Source organism: Anguilla rostrata, chromosome 3, assembly GCF_018555375.3.
Source record: "Anguilla rostrata isolate EN2019 chromosome 3, ASM1855537v3, whole genome shotgun sequence".
In the NCBI taxonomy this organism is placed as follows: domain Eukaryota; kingdom Metazoa; phylum Chordata; class Actinopteri; order Anguilliformes; family Anguillidae; genus Anguilla; species Anguilla rostrata.
In genome coordinates this window covers 48,844,815-48,864,565 of record NC_057935.1, presented here as the reverse complement: position 1 = coordinate 48,864,565, position 19,751 = coordinate 48,844,815, and the positions used below count along the sequence as shown (strand labels likewise).

At 43.9% G+C, this 19,751-nt stretch overlaps 1 protein-coding gene across 9 annotated transcripts in view; it reads right to left on the bottom strand.

Annotated features, from left to right (window-relative positions):
- Positions 1 to 19,751, bottom strand: part of LOC135251024 (dedicator of cytokinesis protein 9-like) — a 105,712-nt gene that overhangs the window by 43,951 nt on the left and 42,010 nt on the right. For 8 of the 9 annotated variants that reach the window (XM_064327974.1, XM_064327969.1, XM_064327977.1 and 5 more), the window contains exons 2-5: positions 12,523 to 12,639; positions 7,190 to 7,279; positions 4,235 to 4,317; positions 2,863 to 2,932 (exon numbers count right to left, since the gene is read on the bottom strand). In XM_064327974.1, the coding sequence (XP_064184044.1) occupies positions 2,863 to 2,932; positions 4,235 to 4,317; positions 7,190 to 7,279; positions 12,523 to 12,639 (360 nt within the window). Of the gene's footprint in view, positions 1 to 2,862; positions 2,933 to 4,234; positions 4,318 to 7,189; positions 7,280 to 12,522; positions 12,640 to 18,989; positions 19,292 to 19,751 lie in introns of those variants that run through there. The other variant, XM_064327971.1, reaches the window with a different exon arrangement.

Genomic DNA, 19,751 nt, shown 5'->3' with positions numbered 1-19,751 from the left:
CCCAAAGTCTGATGAAACACTGGCTCACGAGGGGCGTCAGGGGAGGTCACGAGGGAACGGTGAGGAGGGAACAGCCCTGGGATGGGCCTGAAGCATGAGGTCTCCATCTGGGCCCAGACCCAGGGCCCCAGCTTTTTCATAAGACGGAGTCGTTAGATAAACACCTCTGACAAGTCTATCTTACGTACAACGAATCCAGACCTCTTTCTACCTCGTTCTGCAATACATTAAGGAAATTCAGCACTGGACCTATTTCAGCTGTTAATAATACGCTTATGATAAAATAATAAGTGAAGACTGCACTTCCTGCGTTTAATTTCTGATGCACAAAGGAACGTATAATCATTTCAGGCAAATACCTCTAAAGGACACATTTAGAGTTGCTTTTGATCATAGTGAATCCTGTTCATTGTCAGTTTTTACATGATAAAATGGTTCTAGAACATGTCTGCTGTGATTTTATTGACACAAAGCAGTCATCGCTCAGCATAATAAATCACATCCATTATTTATGATTCCATAGCTTTTTTTTTAGAACAATGAAAACATCTCAAGCACCAGTGCAGAAGGACATATTTTCAGCATGTCATAGTTTCATCTGCAGAGGGTCTGGAAAGTTCCAGAGACCTGTGTCCACTCATCATTCCCCATCCAGCTAAAGCCAGCCCCTGGAGGGCTGCTGAAACCAAGCATGTGTGCTTTCAGAGGACTGCAACTATTACCAGGCAACTCCAAAATCAACAGTTACCTCAAATTCCAGCATTTACTCAAATACCTGCACAATTAATCCTAGTTACAATGGAGCCCCCCTCCCGCCTTAAATCAGCTGTGTTGTGGATATTTTAAATTTTTTGCCATTTTCTCCTCAATTTAGTTGTTATACCAATGCCCCGTGTGTATCACACAGTCCTAGTCAATCCGCTATCCTCTGTCGGTCTGGGGAGGGTGCAGACTACTTCGCCAGCCGCTTCTTTTCACCTGACAGCGAGGAGTTTCACTGGGAGAATGTAATGTGCGTGTTACCAGTAGGAGTTGCTAATGCAGCGATCAGGACTCATACCCTCACCAGGTTCCCACCCACGAACACTGCCCATTGTGTTCGTGGGAACGTCTGACCAAGCCAGAAGTACTGCTGGGATTGAACCCGGGTCTCTCCGGTGGTAGGTGAGTGCTTATACCTCTACACTACCCAGACGGCCCTGTGTTGTGGATATTTAATTTCCTGTCTGCAGTCATCGAGTGGGGACCCTCATAAGAAGAAAACACATTTTCTTCAACTGTCAATCCCAAACCAAAAGCAGTGCATATCATAGCATAGAAAATCCACTTGGAAAAAAGATTACACACAGTCACATGACAAACTGAAATACCCTCTCTTAAAAAACTGTAAGGTAATGGGATACACATGATATCTTCTGTCTGAGAGAATCAAGGCGTACTAGAAGGAATCGTCCTCCACTTTAGCATTCGGCAACCTGGGATACACTCAGTATTCAGAGTGAATGAACAGTTTATCTGCTGTGTTTTATAGACCACGTGGTGCAACCAAAAGAGGCGTAGGAGGGTGTTCCTGTCTACGCCTGTCAGCAGGTGTTCTGGTGGGTTGTACTTCCTGAAGAACATTCTCTGCTTTTCCGCCTGAGCTCTATGGGATGGACACGTGGAGAGCTGACCTCACTCCGTGTGAGGGGGCTGAGGGGGCTGAGGGAGGATCCAGCCAGCCTACCCTCCAGGGCTGGTTTAATAGCGGGTGACCCCATCACGTCCCACCTCCCTCCGGCTTCATCCTCCATGGGCCTTCCAAGGCCCATAAAGCCACAGTCGTGTGGTGAACAGACGGCATGTCCATATACAGGCCAGAAATCCCTACGCAATTATTTAATCAGCTCTTTTAGTCGGTCTAAACAGAAATAAACAGTCAGGTCAAACCTTTGATTGCTGGAATGAGCACCACTGTGAGGTCAGCTCAAAGAATGGAAAAGAGTCCCTGCTGCACTCAGAAAAGGCCCCAGTTTATTGATTTGTTTGGTCTCATCACTTTTATCTGAAGTCGAAGAGTTTCAGCGATTTGGACTGAAACTTCTAAAGCAAAACCAAATCAGTTCCCAGCAAGAAGTAACCGAACCTGGATAATGTTTTTACTGCAGAAAAAGGAATCATTCTGGGACACAGAATACGCCCCTGGCCACATTCTGATCTTTCTCGGAATGAACTCTGGTAAAGCCTGGAGAATAGTAACTGAATTAATGCTGTCAGTGAGCAGATGGTTATTTATTCAGGGTCTGAGATTTGTATAGAAAAACATATCACTAGGTTTTCTCAAAGAGGAATGTCCAGAGCAGGCTGAAGGGCAAGCGGATATGAAGAAAAGATCTAAAGTTACAAAGAAGTCCGTGGTTATTCTGTATCTAGATTTGCAGAGGCTATAATGACGCATGGCTTATCAAGAAATATATGAAATTGAATGACTACAGTACTGACTGTGTCTGACAGAGTTGGCAGTGAAAACAGTGAAAGCAAATCTTATCACCTGAAAGAAAACAGTGCTCACGGCCAACTTTAAAGTAAATAAAGAATTTCTGTTGAAATGTTTGACAAACTATTTAGGTGACAGACATTTTTAATTTTAACGACCGCCAAAGGCCAGGGGATTCAGTCCATCTAAAAATGACCATCCCTGACTACCCTTGTCACGAGTGCACTTCCGGTCCCACAGCCTCATATTTCATTGCGATGAGGGCTAAGCCCATTCAGGTTTTGTCAGCCAGATTCTTCCCTGCAAAGTTATGTGAGAGATATCTCTCAGCCAGGTGTCTGTGGGTAAATGCACAGGACACAGGGGTTAGCATGCATCACACTCACCTCATCTTTATCCACGTCTTCATCCACCTCAAACACATGGACAGCCAGTTTATCCGGCCTGGACACCTTACTGCAAAAAAAAAAAAAAAAAAAAATCCCATTTTTATAACCAAAGCTGACTGAGAATTGACCCAAAATCATATTAGGGTTTAGTGTGACAGTGAGGTGTTACCTTCTACTACTCTCAAAAGTTTGGTTCAGCTCAGCCGATACGACATTTTCAGAATATTCTGAGAGGAAATTGTGTTCAGCGTGAACTGCCTATTTTTAGAACTTCCTCTGATGGCTGCTGTGGTACTTGAGACTCAACATGCCTAATATTGAGTCCAGAGTTTAGCAGGCAAACCAGTTCAACTCAGTTTTGGAAACACTTAATTTGTAAACTGTGTAATCTTTACTCAGTAACGTTCTCAGGTATTTTGGTGTTTTGGTCTGAACTGGGCTTTAGGAGAATGAAAAAGTAGCACCAGAAGTGATTCCGTACTCCTTTGATTGGTCTCTTAGGCTTTTCGCATCCCTCATGCACTCTGTTTGGCTGTGCACCACAAAGTGCTGCATTTCCAGACTCTGCATTTCAGTTGCTGGGCCTTTTGATTAATTAAGTTTGTTGCCATGTACTCCCACAACTATGGCTCTCCAAAAAACAACTTTAAAATATGTTGTCTATCAGGAAAAGGGCACATTGTGTCCCACCAGTCCTTTTGCACTCAAAAGTTGTATTTCTCTTAATAGTGGCAATGTTTTAAAGCAAAAAAACATTACACAATGCAAACATGAGGTGAACTGCTGAGATTGTATGAGTACACAACGACAGTTCTTTCTCCAGAGGACCAAAAAACCCCACCAGAAAGTCAGTGAACCTCATTTCCCGTAGCAAAACTTCACCATCCTGAAACTTAATGTCTGGAAAACCCATTCTTCAGTTTACTGAAGATGACCTGTGTGCGTGGCGACACAGGAACAGTGCTAAGAATAATGGGGCTTTCCGAAAATAATTGTCACCAGAGCACACCCAATCCGCACGTCTCCGGGAATGGTCTGGAACGGTGACGAGGGGAACGGAACTCTTTTGTTATCACAGCTAAGTGAAGAAGTGAAGACCTGCATTTCCTTGTTTGGTAGTCATGTTAACATCTTCTGAACGTAAACATTCAGCATGTATAGGAGGATAACAGTCCGCATGACAATGGGCGCGGGGCGCTGGAAACCGTTTACCACATCACATTGAAGGCATGTACAGACAAGTCTTTAGCTGTGATGCCTTATTTAAAAAAAAAAAAAATTACACGGAAACTGTAATCTCTTAAATGCATTATTTTGACTGGATTATTAAACACACCATAAAAACACTATTTGGCGACAGAGGGCTTACTTTGGAAGCTGGCGGAAGTCTCCTGAGTAATCCTCATATTTGTAATTAACAATGTGCCAGTCCGATTTGTAAGTCTTGATGCACTGTGAAGAGAAAGGAAAAGTTTTGGGTGTTACAGATCCTGAGAAAATAAATGTGACAGTTTTCCACTCAGAAGGAGTCAGGTTCAGGACTGGACAGAAAATGCACGCACACACACACACACACACAAGGGCACATACACACAGGTCACACATTCCAGGTTGATTCAAATTCACAACTTATTCAATGTTGGTAACGAAGGATAAAAATATAAACTACTTTAGCTCTTTATTCTGCACATCCTTCATCTTCTCTTCAATCAGATTATAGCAAATACAGGAAGGGGAAGGGAGATCAAAGTCTATATTCATCCTCAGCAGATACAGTAGTTGGCACAAATTAAAACTCCCTGCAGACCCAGATGAAAGGAGCAATGTTTCTCTGTTTCAAATATAAATTCAGAAAAAGTCTTTCAAGTCAATTGCATAAGCACAAACTGAAATCTGATTCCCAGAGTCAAATTTTACAAGTTTAGAATGGCACAGTAAATAAAGAAAAAAGAAAGTGTGTAAAATTAATTTGCCACTGCCCTGAAAATACCTTAAAGCCATTCTTCTCACACATGCAAATCACTGAATATATTTGTCTCATATTATTGCAAGAGAATGTAGTAAATTACGTGCAACATGATAAATTAGGCGTTCGCATAAAACTATCATAGAACACTCAGCCCAAACTGGTTCCTGAGTTAACTTTTGAGATACAGACAATATTCCGACATGACTAGAATTTCTCTTAGATTTGGGGGATGAACAGACGATCATACATTTTTCTTTGCATCAGAAGTATGTGAGGGGAGAAGATCTTCCATGTGACATTAGCACACACTACCGCTGTATGAGGCAGCAAGATGCATTCACAACTCTCCTCAGAGGCAGCCTGAAGTACATTTAAAACATTTAAAACATTTACCCTTTGTTAAATAAGTTGTTATGGCATTTACGATTCTTTGGCCAAAGATTTCAGAACCATGATGGGCCACAAGTGATTTGGGATATGCTTTAGGCGTGTGCGTGTGTGTGCGTGTTTGCTGACACTTCATTCAGGTTGGACATCTGTTCACCATTCGAGATTCCGGTAACACGAAGATCAGAATCATATTTTTCTTTTTACAAAAAGAGGCAGGGAGGCTGAAGGACATGACCTGAATGGGGATTCCTCCAGCTGAGTGTTTTGCAATGGGGCTCAGCATTAGTTAAAAGGAAGCAGAACATCTCTCGCTGTGTTGCAGTCTGCAGCTGTTCTGGATGATGTCATACCGCACTCGACCCTGGGTGAGTATGGCTCCATGCCCACAGTGGGTACATTTACATGCACACTCATATTCAGACATTATTCTGAATAAGACAATACCCCAAATAATATATGGGTCATATAAACAGCATATTTTGATTTAATACCCTGAATAAGGCCTTATTTCGAATATGGCATATGCCAATTAACACACGTGGCATATGCTGATATTATTTTGGTTATTGGAGCACTACCTGGGCAAGTAAACAACTTATTCAGAAAATCCATCTCAATCTGGGCTTTCACAACAGTTTGCAACACATACGACCTGAGGGTCTTGTTTACGGCCAACACTGCAGTTACTAGGCGACCAATTGCATTTTAATATGAGCCAGACCGCTAGCAGTTTGCAGGGCACAAGGATAGAAGGCCCTGCAAAAAAGACACAGCATTATTGGATGGAGAGAGAAATGATCCTATTTTTAAAAATTTTGAAAGCTAAAGGACCTATTGTTCCAACTTTTCTATAGAGATCCCCCACCCATACGATTTCAGTAGGTCTGCACAGAATCAGATGACATGCTCTGTTCCAAAGTAAACCACTTTCTTCAAATGCACATTCATCTTAATGAAGACCATTGTATCCATCAGATCACTGGGAGGGTCCACCGTGTCCAATGGGAAATCAACAATACTGAGGGAACCTTAGATGTGTTGGGTAATATCATATAGTAGCGATAAGCTGAGCGACTTGTGGTTGAGTGGTAGAGGTAAGTTGAGTTGACCTGGGTAATTTAACCGAAAGCCTTTATTCAGTGTAACTGCTCTCAACTTTGAATATGGCAATATTTCTCATTTCTTGCACATCATTGTAGAGAAGAAAGGAAATGAATAATGTCAAATGACAGGTCTTAAAATGATCTTGAATTTTCCCCTTGAAATCTCCAGCTTCAATAAGCATCTGCGACCTCTGGATTTACAATCATAGAAAAGCAGACATTGAATTACTTAGTGTGGGCACTGGGTTCAGACTACAGTTACCGTATTCAGTGTAGTAGCAATGAATTTCAAAGAGCTCAACTGCAAAACACTTTCTGTAGAGTAGACTTCAGACTAGGGTTTAATCATGAAAAGTGAGACACAGTAATAAATAAATCTTGTTAACTCTGGAATTTAGGACTTCTGACTCTAAGGATGTGCTCCATCAATCAAACCAGGTGACGCTCATATTGATGGACAGTTCTGACACAAATGAAAACACTCACAGTGCTTAGTTTGATGGCTTCCAGTTAAGGCCTATAATGTCAGGGAAGACTTCTCATTACTCAACTTGAATTTCCAGAAGCATAAAAAAGAACTGCACCCCATAGGATTTGAAGGCTAAAACAGAAGCTCAGCATGGCCATTTCTGTACTAAAAGGAACTGGAGAAAGTGTTCAGGAGTCTGACTGAGTAGCAGAATGAATTCCAGTTCCCTCTAATCTTGTGAGGGCTGTTAAGCAGGCTGGAGCCAGGTTAAAAGCTGTCTGAATGCTAACACACAGGGCTCCATGCTATGTGCCAACAATGGCGGACACTCACTTTTCGGTGCTAACACACCTAGGCAGAAATCAAGGAGAGGAGAAAAGGGAAGGGTCTTACTTCTTGGACGAACAGACTCTGCGCCACCTCCTCTGCATTTTCCGGGACCGAAGGATAAAGGGTCCTTCCTTGCCGCCGGAGTGTTGATATCTGTGAAAGAAGACAGTTGAAATGAACACCACGGTCGACGCTGCTCAGCTCCACTAGGCTATGGATCGCAGGAAACATTTTCATTTACTTTCCATCCCCAGGCCCCCCACAGGAACCCAAAACAATATCACGATATTTACAAAATATGTCATTTGTGCAATAATGCTAATGTTTGGAACCACTGGGCAGAAATGATAGGGTTTTTTGTTTAGAAATGGTACATTTGTTAATGAATGGGAGACAGGTGCACATTTAATGGTTTGATATTTAATTGTTTCAATGTTACAATTTTGCAGCAAACAAATCCTAGCTAAAACATGTCCAGAGTGAGAGGAGGAGTTCAGATATTTCCTGGAAGAATTTTCAAGCAAGACACGATTCATTAACAGACAGAGGTATTTCAAAAGGGCATTAAGGCATGAAAAAGAAACCCACCCAACATTAAACAAAAACCAGTTCTGTCCAGTAATTATCTGAAGAGTGTGTGCTCAGCTGGCCATGATTTCACCCGGAGCTCCTCAAAATATTATTCCATTCCTGCGAATGGACGCAGATCCTCGGGGGTTGGAGAGGCCTGTGTGTGTGGGGCAGGATGCTCCTCCGCATTGCTCAACACACACCCTGGGCCTGGCAGCCGGCCACCCAGCACACAGCGCCACAAAGCAGCAGGGCCGAGGGTTTCTGAAGGGACTGGCGCATGGAGAAACACTCTAGATGGCCTCTCACGGAATCCACCGGCATTGTTTGCAAAGACAGCGGGAGCGGGTGAGTAGCTGGGTGGGTGAATATGCACAGCCTGTCTTGGAGTTTGGGTGGACACCATAGATCATTAGCCACATTCCCACACGCAGGCTAACCCGGTCGAGACCAAAGCTTGCACAAGCTCACGAGTAAAGCCTCAACCCAAAAGCCAGACTGCATTCATGTTTGATTGTTCAAGGTCACGCCAGAGCCCTCATCCTTAATCCTTCTAGTATAGCACAATTAAATAAATAATCCAATATGGTATATGAAAGCACCTGTAGCTTGCTAATTATTTCATCCTGACTGACCACGGTACCATAAACAAATCTCAAAGGCTGAAAGGCTTATTAAAGTCACTGGAAGACTATTTAGCTAGCTAGCTATCGCACCTGTCACAACAAAAAATACAACCGGAAATGCATTTTTGTTCAAATTTAAGATCAGGGACAAGGAAAAATAAGTCCCTTCTTATTATTTCTAAGCTGCACATAATTTACATGCTGTTTTTAGTAAGGCTATAAAAAGTAAGCCAGCCACAGGCTTCCTTTTGAATCTTACAGAAACAATTTAGGCAAGATGTAGAGCCCCCCAGATAATTCCAGGGGGTTGGGAAAAAAAATTAATGAATTTACCACTCTGTTGATCAAACATCCTGAAGTAATTCCTCAATAAATGACTTCATTCTGATGGGGGAAGGAGAATCTGGAATAAGTCAATATTTTAAATGTGGGGGATGGGGGACTCTAATGCACAGCTGCTGTGTGCGTTGCTGTGGCTGTCATATTCGAGTCTACTTCTCCTAAGCTTTCTCACGCTCACAGAGCAGAACCGTCATGGTTTCACCACATCCCCATGAGAAAAACAAAAAAAGTGTCACCCCAGCTTTCCGGCACTTGACACAGCACACTGGCGGTTTACCCGTGGAAATGGACTATACAGAAACAACGATAAAGTCACAAAAACAACACTTGCTCAGGTCCTTGTGGAGCAAAAACAGATCAAAAGCACATTTCCCCGATTGCTGTCATTATTTGTGATGCCAGGCCCATTCAGTTCCCACTTCCAAGTAAAGCAGTGTAAAACTGAGGTAGTGGCAAAATCACTAAAGCTTTTACTTAGCACCACACTTAAACAGTGTGAACATTTACAGACCTTATTAATTACTACTTCTTTTTCTTCAGCCTGACTAAAAAAAGACAGATTCAGCCACAAGCACTTGCAAAGGTGCACTCCTACTGTGATGCAATTTGATACAAAACGACATAGCATATCCCCACCATACAGTAATGTTAGTGCTGCAAAATTCTAACCTGTGCAGTTAAGTTGTTGCAATGTCACAGCTTAGTATATCTTTGTTATTCAAAAATCTGGGTAAATAAGCTAAAATATGGAAGATGAAAGAACATAATTTTCATCATGGATTAATGTCCACATACAAGAACAATATAAAAAATACAACCTTTATCTTATCACTGAGCATGTCTTGACTGAAAAGATAAAATACTATTAACTGCAACTGAATTAATCAGGCACACTAGTGACAGCACCTTCAGTCTTGGATCTGAATGCAGGGATGGATCTGGTAAATCTGACAAGCCACGGTGTCCAATATGCCAGTGCGCATGAAAATAACTGAGCCGGCAGTCTATGACATTACTAAAAAAGTGATTTAGCAGAATTACTGGAATGAGAACAGCTCTACTGATAACCTCACAAAGAGGTTGCTTGTCTGCGGTCACATTCAGGGATTGGCACTCCCTGCGGTTACTCCAGCAGTGACAAACTCAGAAGCCAGGCCCCTTCCACGATAAACACTGGAGCTCTCGCCTTCCTCTCCTTCCTGCTGCAAGATGTAATCTACAGAGTAGAAACAATCAGGCCTGTGGATGGGGGAAGCCAGGAAGTGGGGTGGAGGAAACTAAGAGAAAGCCAGTGACCGTGAAGGGCTCAAAAGACCTAATGAGGCAGCCAACAAGTTTACTACTCCACCTATTCCTGCAAGGGCCAGATATTTCAAATACCACAGTGATAGTCTTACATTTATAACGCATACAATCCACAGCATTTCATTAATTTTTTAATGTCACTGATCGCAACTCTCTCCATATCATAATTTCAAATCTGAAGAACACATTGATTAACGACAAATGATCGTTTTTATCAATGTAAAGTACTTTCCAATAATTATTTGCAAAGTTAATGCATGTCAACCACAATACAGGAATGTAGGTATATTCAAAATTCATTTTCAAAAATAGGACTATTGATTAACAAGGCCTTCAATTATTGGCATGTAAAAGTAATTATTTTCTTTTCTCACTGTTTTCTCAATTGTTTTGACATCACCTATTTTTGCCAGAATAGTTTAGTCTATTCTTGCTATAAAAGCTAACTGAATCAAAATGAAACACAGACTGGACCACACACCAGACAAGTTCACAGATAAAAACCAAAAAACTTGTCAGGTCTTGTCTTGTCACTGATTGACACCGCAATATAATTTGTATGTTTCAAAGGAATGCAAAATTATAACTGCAGGTTAGTACTTATCTAAATAATTACATAGCCGAATCCACAATTTACAAATTAAGTCCTAATTTCCAATTATGTTTCCACATTCCGTTGAAACATGAAACATGTTATTAGTTTGTCAAATAAGGGCAAATCTCCGTGATTTGTACCTTATGGAATGGCCTAATCAAGGACATGGAGAGAGTGTTTCGAAATCATATTATTTCAACAATTATAAAAATGTTGATTTTATCATTACTTCAGATACTTGCCGTGTTTTTAAAAGATCTCCTGAAGCAGTCCCAATGAAAACATCCTCCTTAGTCATTGGCTTACTGCTCAGTGTGAGGGCTAAATTACATACAACAGGCAGAACTGCTCCAAGCTGACCTGCAGAAAGTTTGCTAACAAGCTCATCGGACAACACGGAGAAGTGGTCTGGCTCTCCCTCAGCCCTGCGCTCAGTGATCAAAACCAGATGCAGTAAACACGGTTTCAAAAATGTTTTTTTAATATATTTTTTTATATTTTAAACCAAGATACGTCTTCTGATTGCAAATGCTATCGAAAGCTTTTGGATTCAAGTGGGGTTGAAAATGAGAGACAACCCTGACAGTAGACACAGAGCTGAAACCCTGCCACATATGGGATCCACATAGCTGCTGGAAACAGCCAACAGACGCTACTTAGAGATGCTTCGACTAATGACACCAGGCTCTAAACTGGATATGATGCACAGTACCTATAATCAAAAGTAAGTAAATGATCACACCCCAGCAACAAGGCCATTGTGTTGCTCACCACACCCAAATTTAAGGTTTTGAAGCACAGCAGGACAAAGCATGCTGTCCAGCAAAGTGTTCGTAGAGTTATTCTGCAGGGAGCCCATGCTGGATCTGCTCACAGTGACTTCTGTGATTTGGGAATATCCTGATATACCTGTTTTTCACACACACAACACAGTCTAACCATTGTTGGAATGTGCCACAGAACCCTCTGAATTCAGAGAGCAGAGCTGAGGGCCAGGGCTGATGCAGCGTCCCAAAAAGCAGCCTGTCCAGAGTGAAGGTCACCATCACAGCTTTTCCTCAGCTTTTTCCCTGAGGACGCTAACTCACAATGACCAGGGATGGGGGACATAACAGTAAAACAAATAATAAAAATGAAATAATAACAAACGTACTATTAAAATTTTATTCTTCCTTGCATTATTAAAAGATGAATGTCACTGTGGCTGTACATACAGCGCAAAGAGTAAATGGAGAAATAATTTTTTTTAAAACCCTGTTCTATTAAACATCCTTTGGATCGTGAGACACTGGAAGGCCAGGCGAGAGGATGTATGCCTCTTTTCTGCTTTAGTGAAGAACATCTTCCTGAGTGCCTGAATTTCCTGTAGTGTTGGTGCCAGACAACATTCCATTGTCAATGTTTCCAGTACGAACCATTATAGTATGCATTGTGTCAATGGGAAATGTGAAAAGGTCCTTGTTTCACAGTGGTACGAACATCCCAGCCACAGTACTGAAATAAATCAAACTACCAGATCCCTGGCCTTTCATGTTGGCATGACTCTTTAGTTCTATTTACTCATCCAGTCTCATTGCTTTCAGTTCATCCTCAACTCTAGATAGGATTAGCAATGCAACTCAGAAACACGCTAAGGTGACTACATTCAATAAGCTTTGGGGGGGGGGCGGGCTCTCATGAAGTTGTTCATTGTAAGTGAGGGGGTGTGGATGCTGTTATGTGTGATGTTATTAATTCCATAGCATTTATTGCCGGTTATTCAAGATTAGCAAGCAATTACATAGACAAAGAGCATCTAGTACTGGATGGACAATTTTTGGCTGAAATACAGGAAGTGAGCCTTTCCTCAATGGGATGCCTACAATAAAGTCTGTGTTCAACAGAGCCTTCATCTGTAGCTATGCAGGAGCAGGAGGGGGTGTGGCTGGGCCGATGGCGATGCATGGCGTGAGACTCACCAGGAAGTCGTCCATGGGGAACTGCAGCATGTCCCTGAGGACATCGCTGAGGATCTGGGTCTTCCTCTGCACCAGCACATTCTCATAGTCCAGCGGCTCGATCACCTTGGGCTTCACCTGAGCACAGCACACAGCGACATACAGTCACATAACACCGCACACAGCAACATACAGTCACAGCCTGCAGATCACTTAGCACAGAACGCATCAACGTACAGTCACTTAACACAGCACACAACAACACACAGTCACAGAGTGCACAAATCACTGAACGCAGTACGCATCAACATACAATCACAACAAACAGAAACATACAGTCATGGCTTGCACAGATCACTTAACATAACACACAGAAACATACTAAAAAGGGAGTTGTTAGCATGTCACTCTCCAAAAGAAGAGAAAAGAAAATCTATATTGAGCCAGCTGACACAAAGCAGTACTAGAAGGCAAATCCATCAAGGGCATGAGAACACACCATGACTAATGTTGTAAGAATTTCATCTTAGACCCCCCTGGACTGATAGGCTGCACTGGCAAAATGCCAAGTCAAAACCTCAAAGTTGTTCCTTATCTTGCAGTGAGCTATCTTGCAAAATCAGCAATACAAAAAGTGTTGGTGTGAACCACTTGCATAAGGTCACAACGCTCCAAAATGAAAATCACTCTACACAGCAAACTCAAAGGATTAAAAAAAACCCTCTTCAGACCACAAATAGAAAGAATGATGGCATATGTGAAATTACAGTAACCAACTGCAGGAAAAGTTTCACAATGAAAGGGGAAGCCGCTTTGTGTGGAAAGGCCGCAGTCACCACCGAAGCCAGGGAAATGAGCAGCGCTGTTTCAGGTCCCTCCGGAGCTCCGTGTCCAGAATGACAGCTCAGCAATGCACCACATGCACGGTACAGTAATTACAACACAAGGTCAGTGCTACCAATAAGGATGACTCAAAAGACTCAAGATTTCTCAATGTTAGCAGGAGACTTCGGAGTGACCTTCTCACTACAAAGAATAAGGCTGTCTGTCCGTCCTCTGACCTCATCTGGGAAAGCATCCTTCATGGTTTCAGAGATGAGCGGGCAGGGCTTACTGAAAACACCACAGCTGAACCAGGAAAATATAGCAGAGAAACCAAAAGTGCAGATCTCAGTGGGAAAGGGGTTCTACACCACCCACAGTCTGGTACTGAGTCACATATCAGCCACAGGATGGGTCTGGTTGGAGGGCTGGCCTCAGATTTTTGAGGGTAGCATTCTGTAGGTGGACTGAGCATGCTCAAAATGCCAGAGTTACAGCTGTAATCAATGGGAGAAACAGGGAAACCCACAGAAACAGGGCCTGGGTCTCAGGCAGAGCGGTGGTACCAGCCGCTGAAGCCCGAGAGCGCATACCCCATCTGTTAACCACACCATGAAAACCTGAGCAGACAGCTACTGTTGCCCACTGAGAATACATGGGGTTGTGTCCAACCGGAGGTCGAGAATTACCTCACTTCATGACATCACACACACGTCACTAATGAGTCATGGAGGAGCCCTGTACCAGGCTACGCCAGGTTTTACCCTCCTCCAAGATACAAATCAGAGCACGCAAGGAATCCTCAAGATTCATCCTGCCCAATGAGGAAGCGGGTCGTAAACTAGCCTCATTTCCACTCATTATCGCTCAACCCCATAACCTTCAAGCGCCTTGCGCAATCTGCGAGGAAAGAGGGTAGATGCTCACGCAAGATGACAGGTGATGAAAACACAGAGGCTTGAGCAACTTCACAGCAGCCTGAGCACAGCCAGGACAATGGAGCTCATTCAGAGCGCTGGACACACTTGTGTACAGTAGAACCCTATGCCTGCTGCACTGTACAGCGAAGAGTCTCCACTACACTGCTGCACAGATACACAAGGCAGTGTGTGGCTCCATTCATTCATGCTGCAGTTCACACAAACAGAGCACACAGGCACAGTATACCCAAACTCTTCTATCAACCACAAACTCCTAAAAAACATAAAGCTGAACTTCTATGCCATTATGAAATACTGTAGTAGGAGCTGGGACTACTGCCTTCAACGATCAGTCACAATTAACGAGCATCATCATCTGTTCTACGGAAGGCAATCATTAAAACCAGTGTGTCTGATTTAATACACATATAAGCTACAAATCTTATTGAAAACAGTAATTAACCAGGGCACCCTGGAGGTGCAGCCAGTAAAGGCACTGAAATGTTCTAATCTCGCTGGATCATTTGTTAGCTAGTGATGTGGCGACCCAGGTCTCCACAGGAGGAGTAGTTGTAACGCCCTCTCATTGCTGTCCAGCAGGCAAACAGGCAAAACAGCATGAGGACATCACATTGCCTGGTTACAGTCACAACAAACCAGGTGAAAAAGTGGTGGGCGGTGCTCCACTAGCATTGGGGGAGGCTGGTGATAGTTTTCACTTCCGGGTCTGTGATAGATGTCACAGACGAGAAGGACTCCTAATACAATAGTAGGCCTATCCTAAATATGGCTTAATGTTTAAGTTGCAGCAAAAAGTTTCAAAGATGTGCATGCACAAATGCTTATCCTGTGCATATTCTGGTTCAGTGTTGAAATTATATAAAAAGTTTGCACAAACAATTCCCAACCAAGTGATATTATTCTGGTCTGCGGTATGTGAAAGAGTCATTCTGCAACCGAAAAGCTCTCTCCTTTACGTCATTTCAATTAAAGGGTGAATTAATGTGAAGCAATGACTCCAAAACTTTGTGGGAGGGTTTTGAGGGGGGAATGGGAGAGGACACATGGAAAAACATACAGTACTGTATATAAAACACTTTGTCGTGAGATTCACAGTGGTCAAACGATAAAGTGAACCTGTTACAGGAACTCCATAATTTACGGAGTTGTTCTAACATGCAACTGCATTTAAACCTTTAGTTTTCTTGTCTGAACATATTAAAGGCTACAATTTCCAAGAACTGGGTCAGAAAATGTTCTCTCTTTAATTGGGCTTTAGGCACAGATGGTTTGGGAACTGCTGATCCGCTTAGTACACACTCAAAACCGCTCTGTCCTTTGGGAGCGCATGTGGACCTAGGCAGGGACACTGTAGGCAAGAGCAAAGTGCCCAATGATGTTCTTCAGGTAGACTAAGGTAGACATGATCCAGGCTGTACTGTTTCATAACAAATTAAGTGAAATGGAGTGCAAATTCTTGAGCGAAAGCCAGCTCCCTACATAACCTTTCCGGACTTCAGGCATGAGCGTATCGCACTAGGCCCCAGAGAGAAAGAGAGAGCCAGGGAGAGAGAAAGGCATGAGGTTGAGTCAGGCCTTAGGGAAGAGTTACAGTGTCCACATCTGGGGCTGATGACTGCAGCATGCTCTCAGAGGGATTGCCTTGGACACTCGTGCGTTTGTTTGCGCTGAGTGGACGCGCTATCAAACGCAGTTCTGCTCAGCGCAGACTCGAGAGCCAAGCTGTTCTTCCTCTTAATGATTCAGAAGGGATCCTCTGACACAAGCGAGTGTTCTATCCGCAGGCGAGAGTGACCAGCCTGGATCACCAGACCGCAATATATTACAGCATCATCCAGAAGAGACTGCACACACTTACACGTGCATGTGCACACACGCTCTCACGCAAACACATACGCATACAGAAATGCACACGCACACATGCACACATAGAGAACACCCCCCCCCCCCCACACGCACACACACGCACACATAGAGAACACCCCCCCACACACACACACACACGCACACGCACGCACATGGAAGGAGTCATCAACAATTAAGCCTCACGAACACAACCACCTGCATCCAAAAGGAATGGGAGGAATGAAAACAGGCATGCGTTTTCTCTAAACAAGCAGACAGAATAAATGAGTCAGCTAGAGACTGCTAAAAGATAGCAGTCCAGACGCTCAGCGATCTTACTCATATTCTCGCTCCTGTCACCACCAACACGCTATGCCTTCATTAAAATCACAAACCACAGAGCCTGGGTGTGCAGCCCCATTCTGCAACACTAGCAGCCTGTGGTGCACAACACGTCCTCTCAACACCCTTATAAACACCCTGTAACTGCTTTCCATTATGAACTGATAGGAGTGTGCAGTCTCTCAAGAAATCCCGCATATCTCTCAAATCTGGGCGGATGAAGTTTAAAAAGCAGGCCGTGCGAGACCGATACTCTCACCAGGAGTTTCTCTGGAGCGCTTCCAGCATGATCTCCATCACAGGAGCGATCAGCAAACGCCTTCCTCCTCATCATCTGGCACCGGCCAGGGAAAATCCCTCATCCCGCGCATATCCCGCAAACCCGATTCTGACCGCCTGCTCCCGCCCATATTACAGTAAACAAATCCTGTGGCCGCAGTAAAGCATTTTCAAAAAGTATGCGTGCGATGCCTACAGTGGTAGATTCAAAAATGTTGTTTTACAGTAAGTAGCCTACTTGACTGAGCTAATTAAATAAGAACAGCAGCTGGCAGGAAATCCTGAAATGGATCATAACTTGTGACCTCTGTGCTAAGCCCAGAACAGGTTTGGAAACCATAGTCCAAATTCATGCCACACGAGTTAATCAGATTCCTCAGTTAGTCGTTATCATTTTTACCATTCTCTTCTCCCCCACTTGTGGCTATAGAGGTTTATTTATCTTTATTTTCTTGATTCCCCTAGTTTACCATGTCACTGCTGAGCTGTAAACAGCCCGAGCCCAAGCTCATTCCCCCATAACCAGAATCCTTTCTGTGGCCCTCCCTTTCGCCCAGCGTATGCTCGTATGCTGGCTGATGTCTTCCATATGCGAATGTCAGCAAGCAGACCGAGCAAACTAAGCAAGCGTAAGCGCCAAGATTAAAGCTCTGTCCACTGACTGCAGACACATCGACCCCTCCACCTGCAGACTGCACTTGTCTCCGGCGCAACAGCTATGTTTAGGTGGAACAATGCCTTTCTTAGCTCACATGCAAGCCATAGGCTATGGAGATAATAACTAAAATCACTGCGATTTAAGCGCTTGCCAACTAAAATAACGGAACGCCGGCGCACATTACATAGAGAGGAGTTCAATGGCGTCATCCTCCAAATCCCACCTCTACCTAAGACTCTTGTGTTCCTTAATAAAATGAGGTAATGTTCCTTTCCCAGACTGGGGTCCCACCATAGCAAGGCAGAACTTTATGTGATAAAGGCAAACGCCCAGCTTTGGACTTCCAGTGCCGTCAGCCAGTGAAACTCTTCAATAACATCAACCAGAAGTGCCAACACAAACATTTCAAATGAACACACTAATTATCTGCTTGATATAGGCAGGTAATGTGATATCAGTTGAATACACCCATGCATCAAAGCCTATCTGAAAGAAAACACTTACTTGACACAGAATGTCAGTTATTAACCCCTTAAGAAATTTCACTCCAACCAACTGACAGCAGATGTAAATGTGCAGTGTTTCCTCAATCCCAGTCCTGAAGAGTGTAACCTGTGCACAATCTACTCAACTTGAGTTTTTCCACCAATACTTTTGAGAGCTCTTTGTCCTGACTAATGACAATGACAAAGTAAACCTGCACCATGTTGTATTTCTCACCATTAAGATGACCTTTCTGCTGAGGAAAATGGATTGCTTCTAGAAGATGCGGTTTCAGTAGAAAAATTCTACTGAATTGTTTTCACTATATCATGTTTGTATTCATTTTATGTTGTCTGTGAAGCACTTTGAGCTTCAAGTGGATTATATTAAAGTATGACACTATGAGGTGCTATATAAATGAATTTCTTTATTATTATTATTATTATTATTATTATTTAAAATCATAAACATGTACACATATTATTATTACATTATATCTGAGTATATTAACACATATGACACAATGGCTAGTTATTCTGCCCATGCCCACTTGTAGCACTGGCAAAGCTCCTGGTTCCTCTCCTCCAATGCAAACAAAAGCGCTTTTGAAACTAGAACCTGTTTTACTGTGAATAACTGGTCAAATAAAAGACAGGCATTTTTTATGTGAAACTGAGACAGAAGACCGGGTTCAGAAAAGTGAGGCCAAACTTCAAACACCTGATTTGAAGTCCTCGCTCAAAAAAATTTCTCATGAAAAATCCTCAGAACAAGTTAAAAATCTTCAAACACTGTTTATATCAGTTTCAATCTCCTGTCGCATGGGAGTCAAACCACACCAGCAACATTTTTGTTTCCTCCTCAATAACTCCCTAAAACTGCTAGGCTAACTGTGATAAATGACACAGATAACATGAAAAAACTAGATAAATGAACTAGAGAAACAAAGTTCTAAATTTACCTTTCAAAAACAGTTTGCCTCCTTAGGTGAAAGCAACAGGCAATTATGAACCCCACTACAGCACCAAGCACCAGGCAAGTATGAACCCCGATACAGTGCCCAGTGCCAGGCAGGTATGAACCCCAATATAGCGCCCAGCGCCAGGTGGGTGACTTACCGCCACCTGCGGCACAGTGTCCACCTCTGGCTCAGCCGTGCCCAGGCTCCTGTACTGCTGCGGGGACTCGATCACCAGCTCCTTCTTTGGAGCTTTGCTGGCCCTTCCTTGCATTGTCAAGCGCGGCAGAGAGACAGAGAGAGTTCCTTCACAATATCCCAGAGATCCGAGGGCTGTGGCAGACCCCAGCAGCCAGCATGTCCAGCAGAGCAGCTCTCCGCTCCCGATCCAGGCGACTAAAAAACTTCAGCGCTCTTCTCTTCCCCTCACTGCTGCCGGCCTCTCAATCACAGCAGCTCAGCCTCGGCCGCCCGCTAGGGAGGGCTTAGCCCCTCCCACGCTACAGCGGGGGCTGTTTCCACCGACCCACAGAGAGCGCTCGCGCACCGCCTCCACAGCCCCTCCCACAGCACCGCTGCCCCGGCCGTCACCCGACTCCTCACCGTCCACCTGCGAGATAAAGCCTCCAGCATCCGGGCGGGTGAGCGGAGACAAAGGAGGCGCATTCCAGGGCTCCCCGAGGAGGAGCTCACGGAGCTGCCCTGCCTGTCAGAAGGCTGCAGAGGGAACGTTAGACCGGGCACGGCCTTCGCGGGACAGGCACGAGAGCAGCAGCAGCAGCAGCGCGTTTGAGGGGGGGCTCCTGCGCTAAGGGGCTCGCGCTGCGCCCTGCCGAAAGCGCGGAGGACAGGAAGCTGAGCGGGGCAGGCAGGCTTCGCACCCCGCAGCCCAGCGCTCTCGCTCAAAAGGCAGACAGCGTCG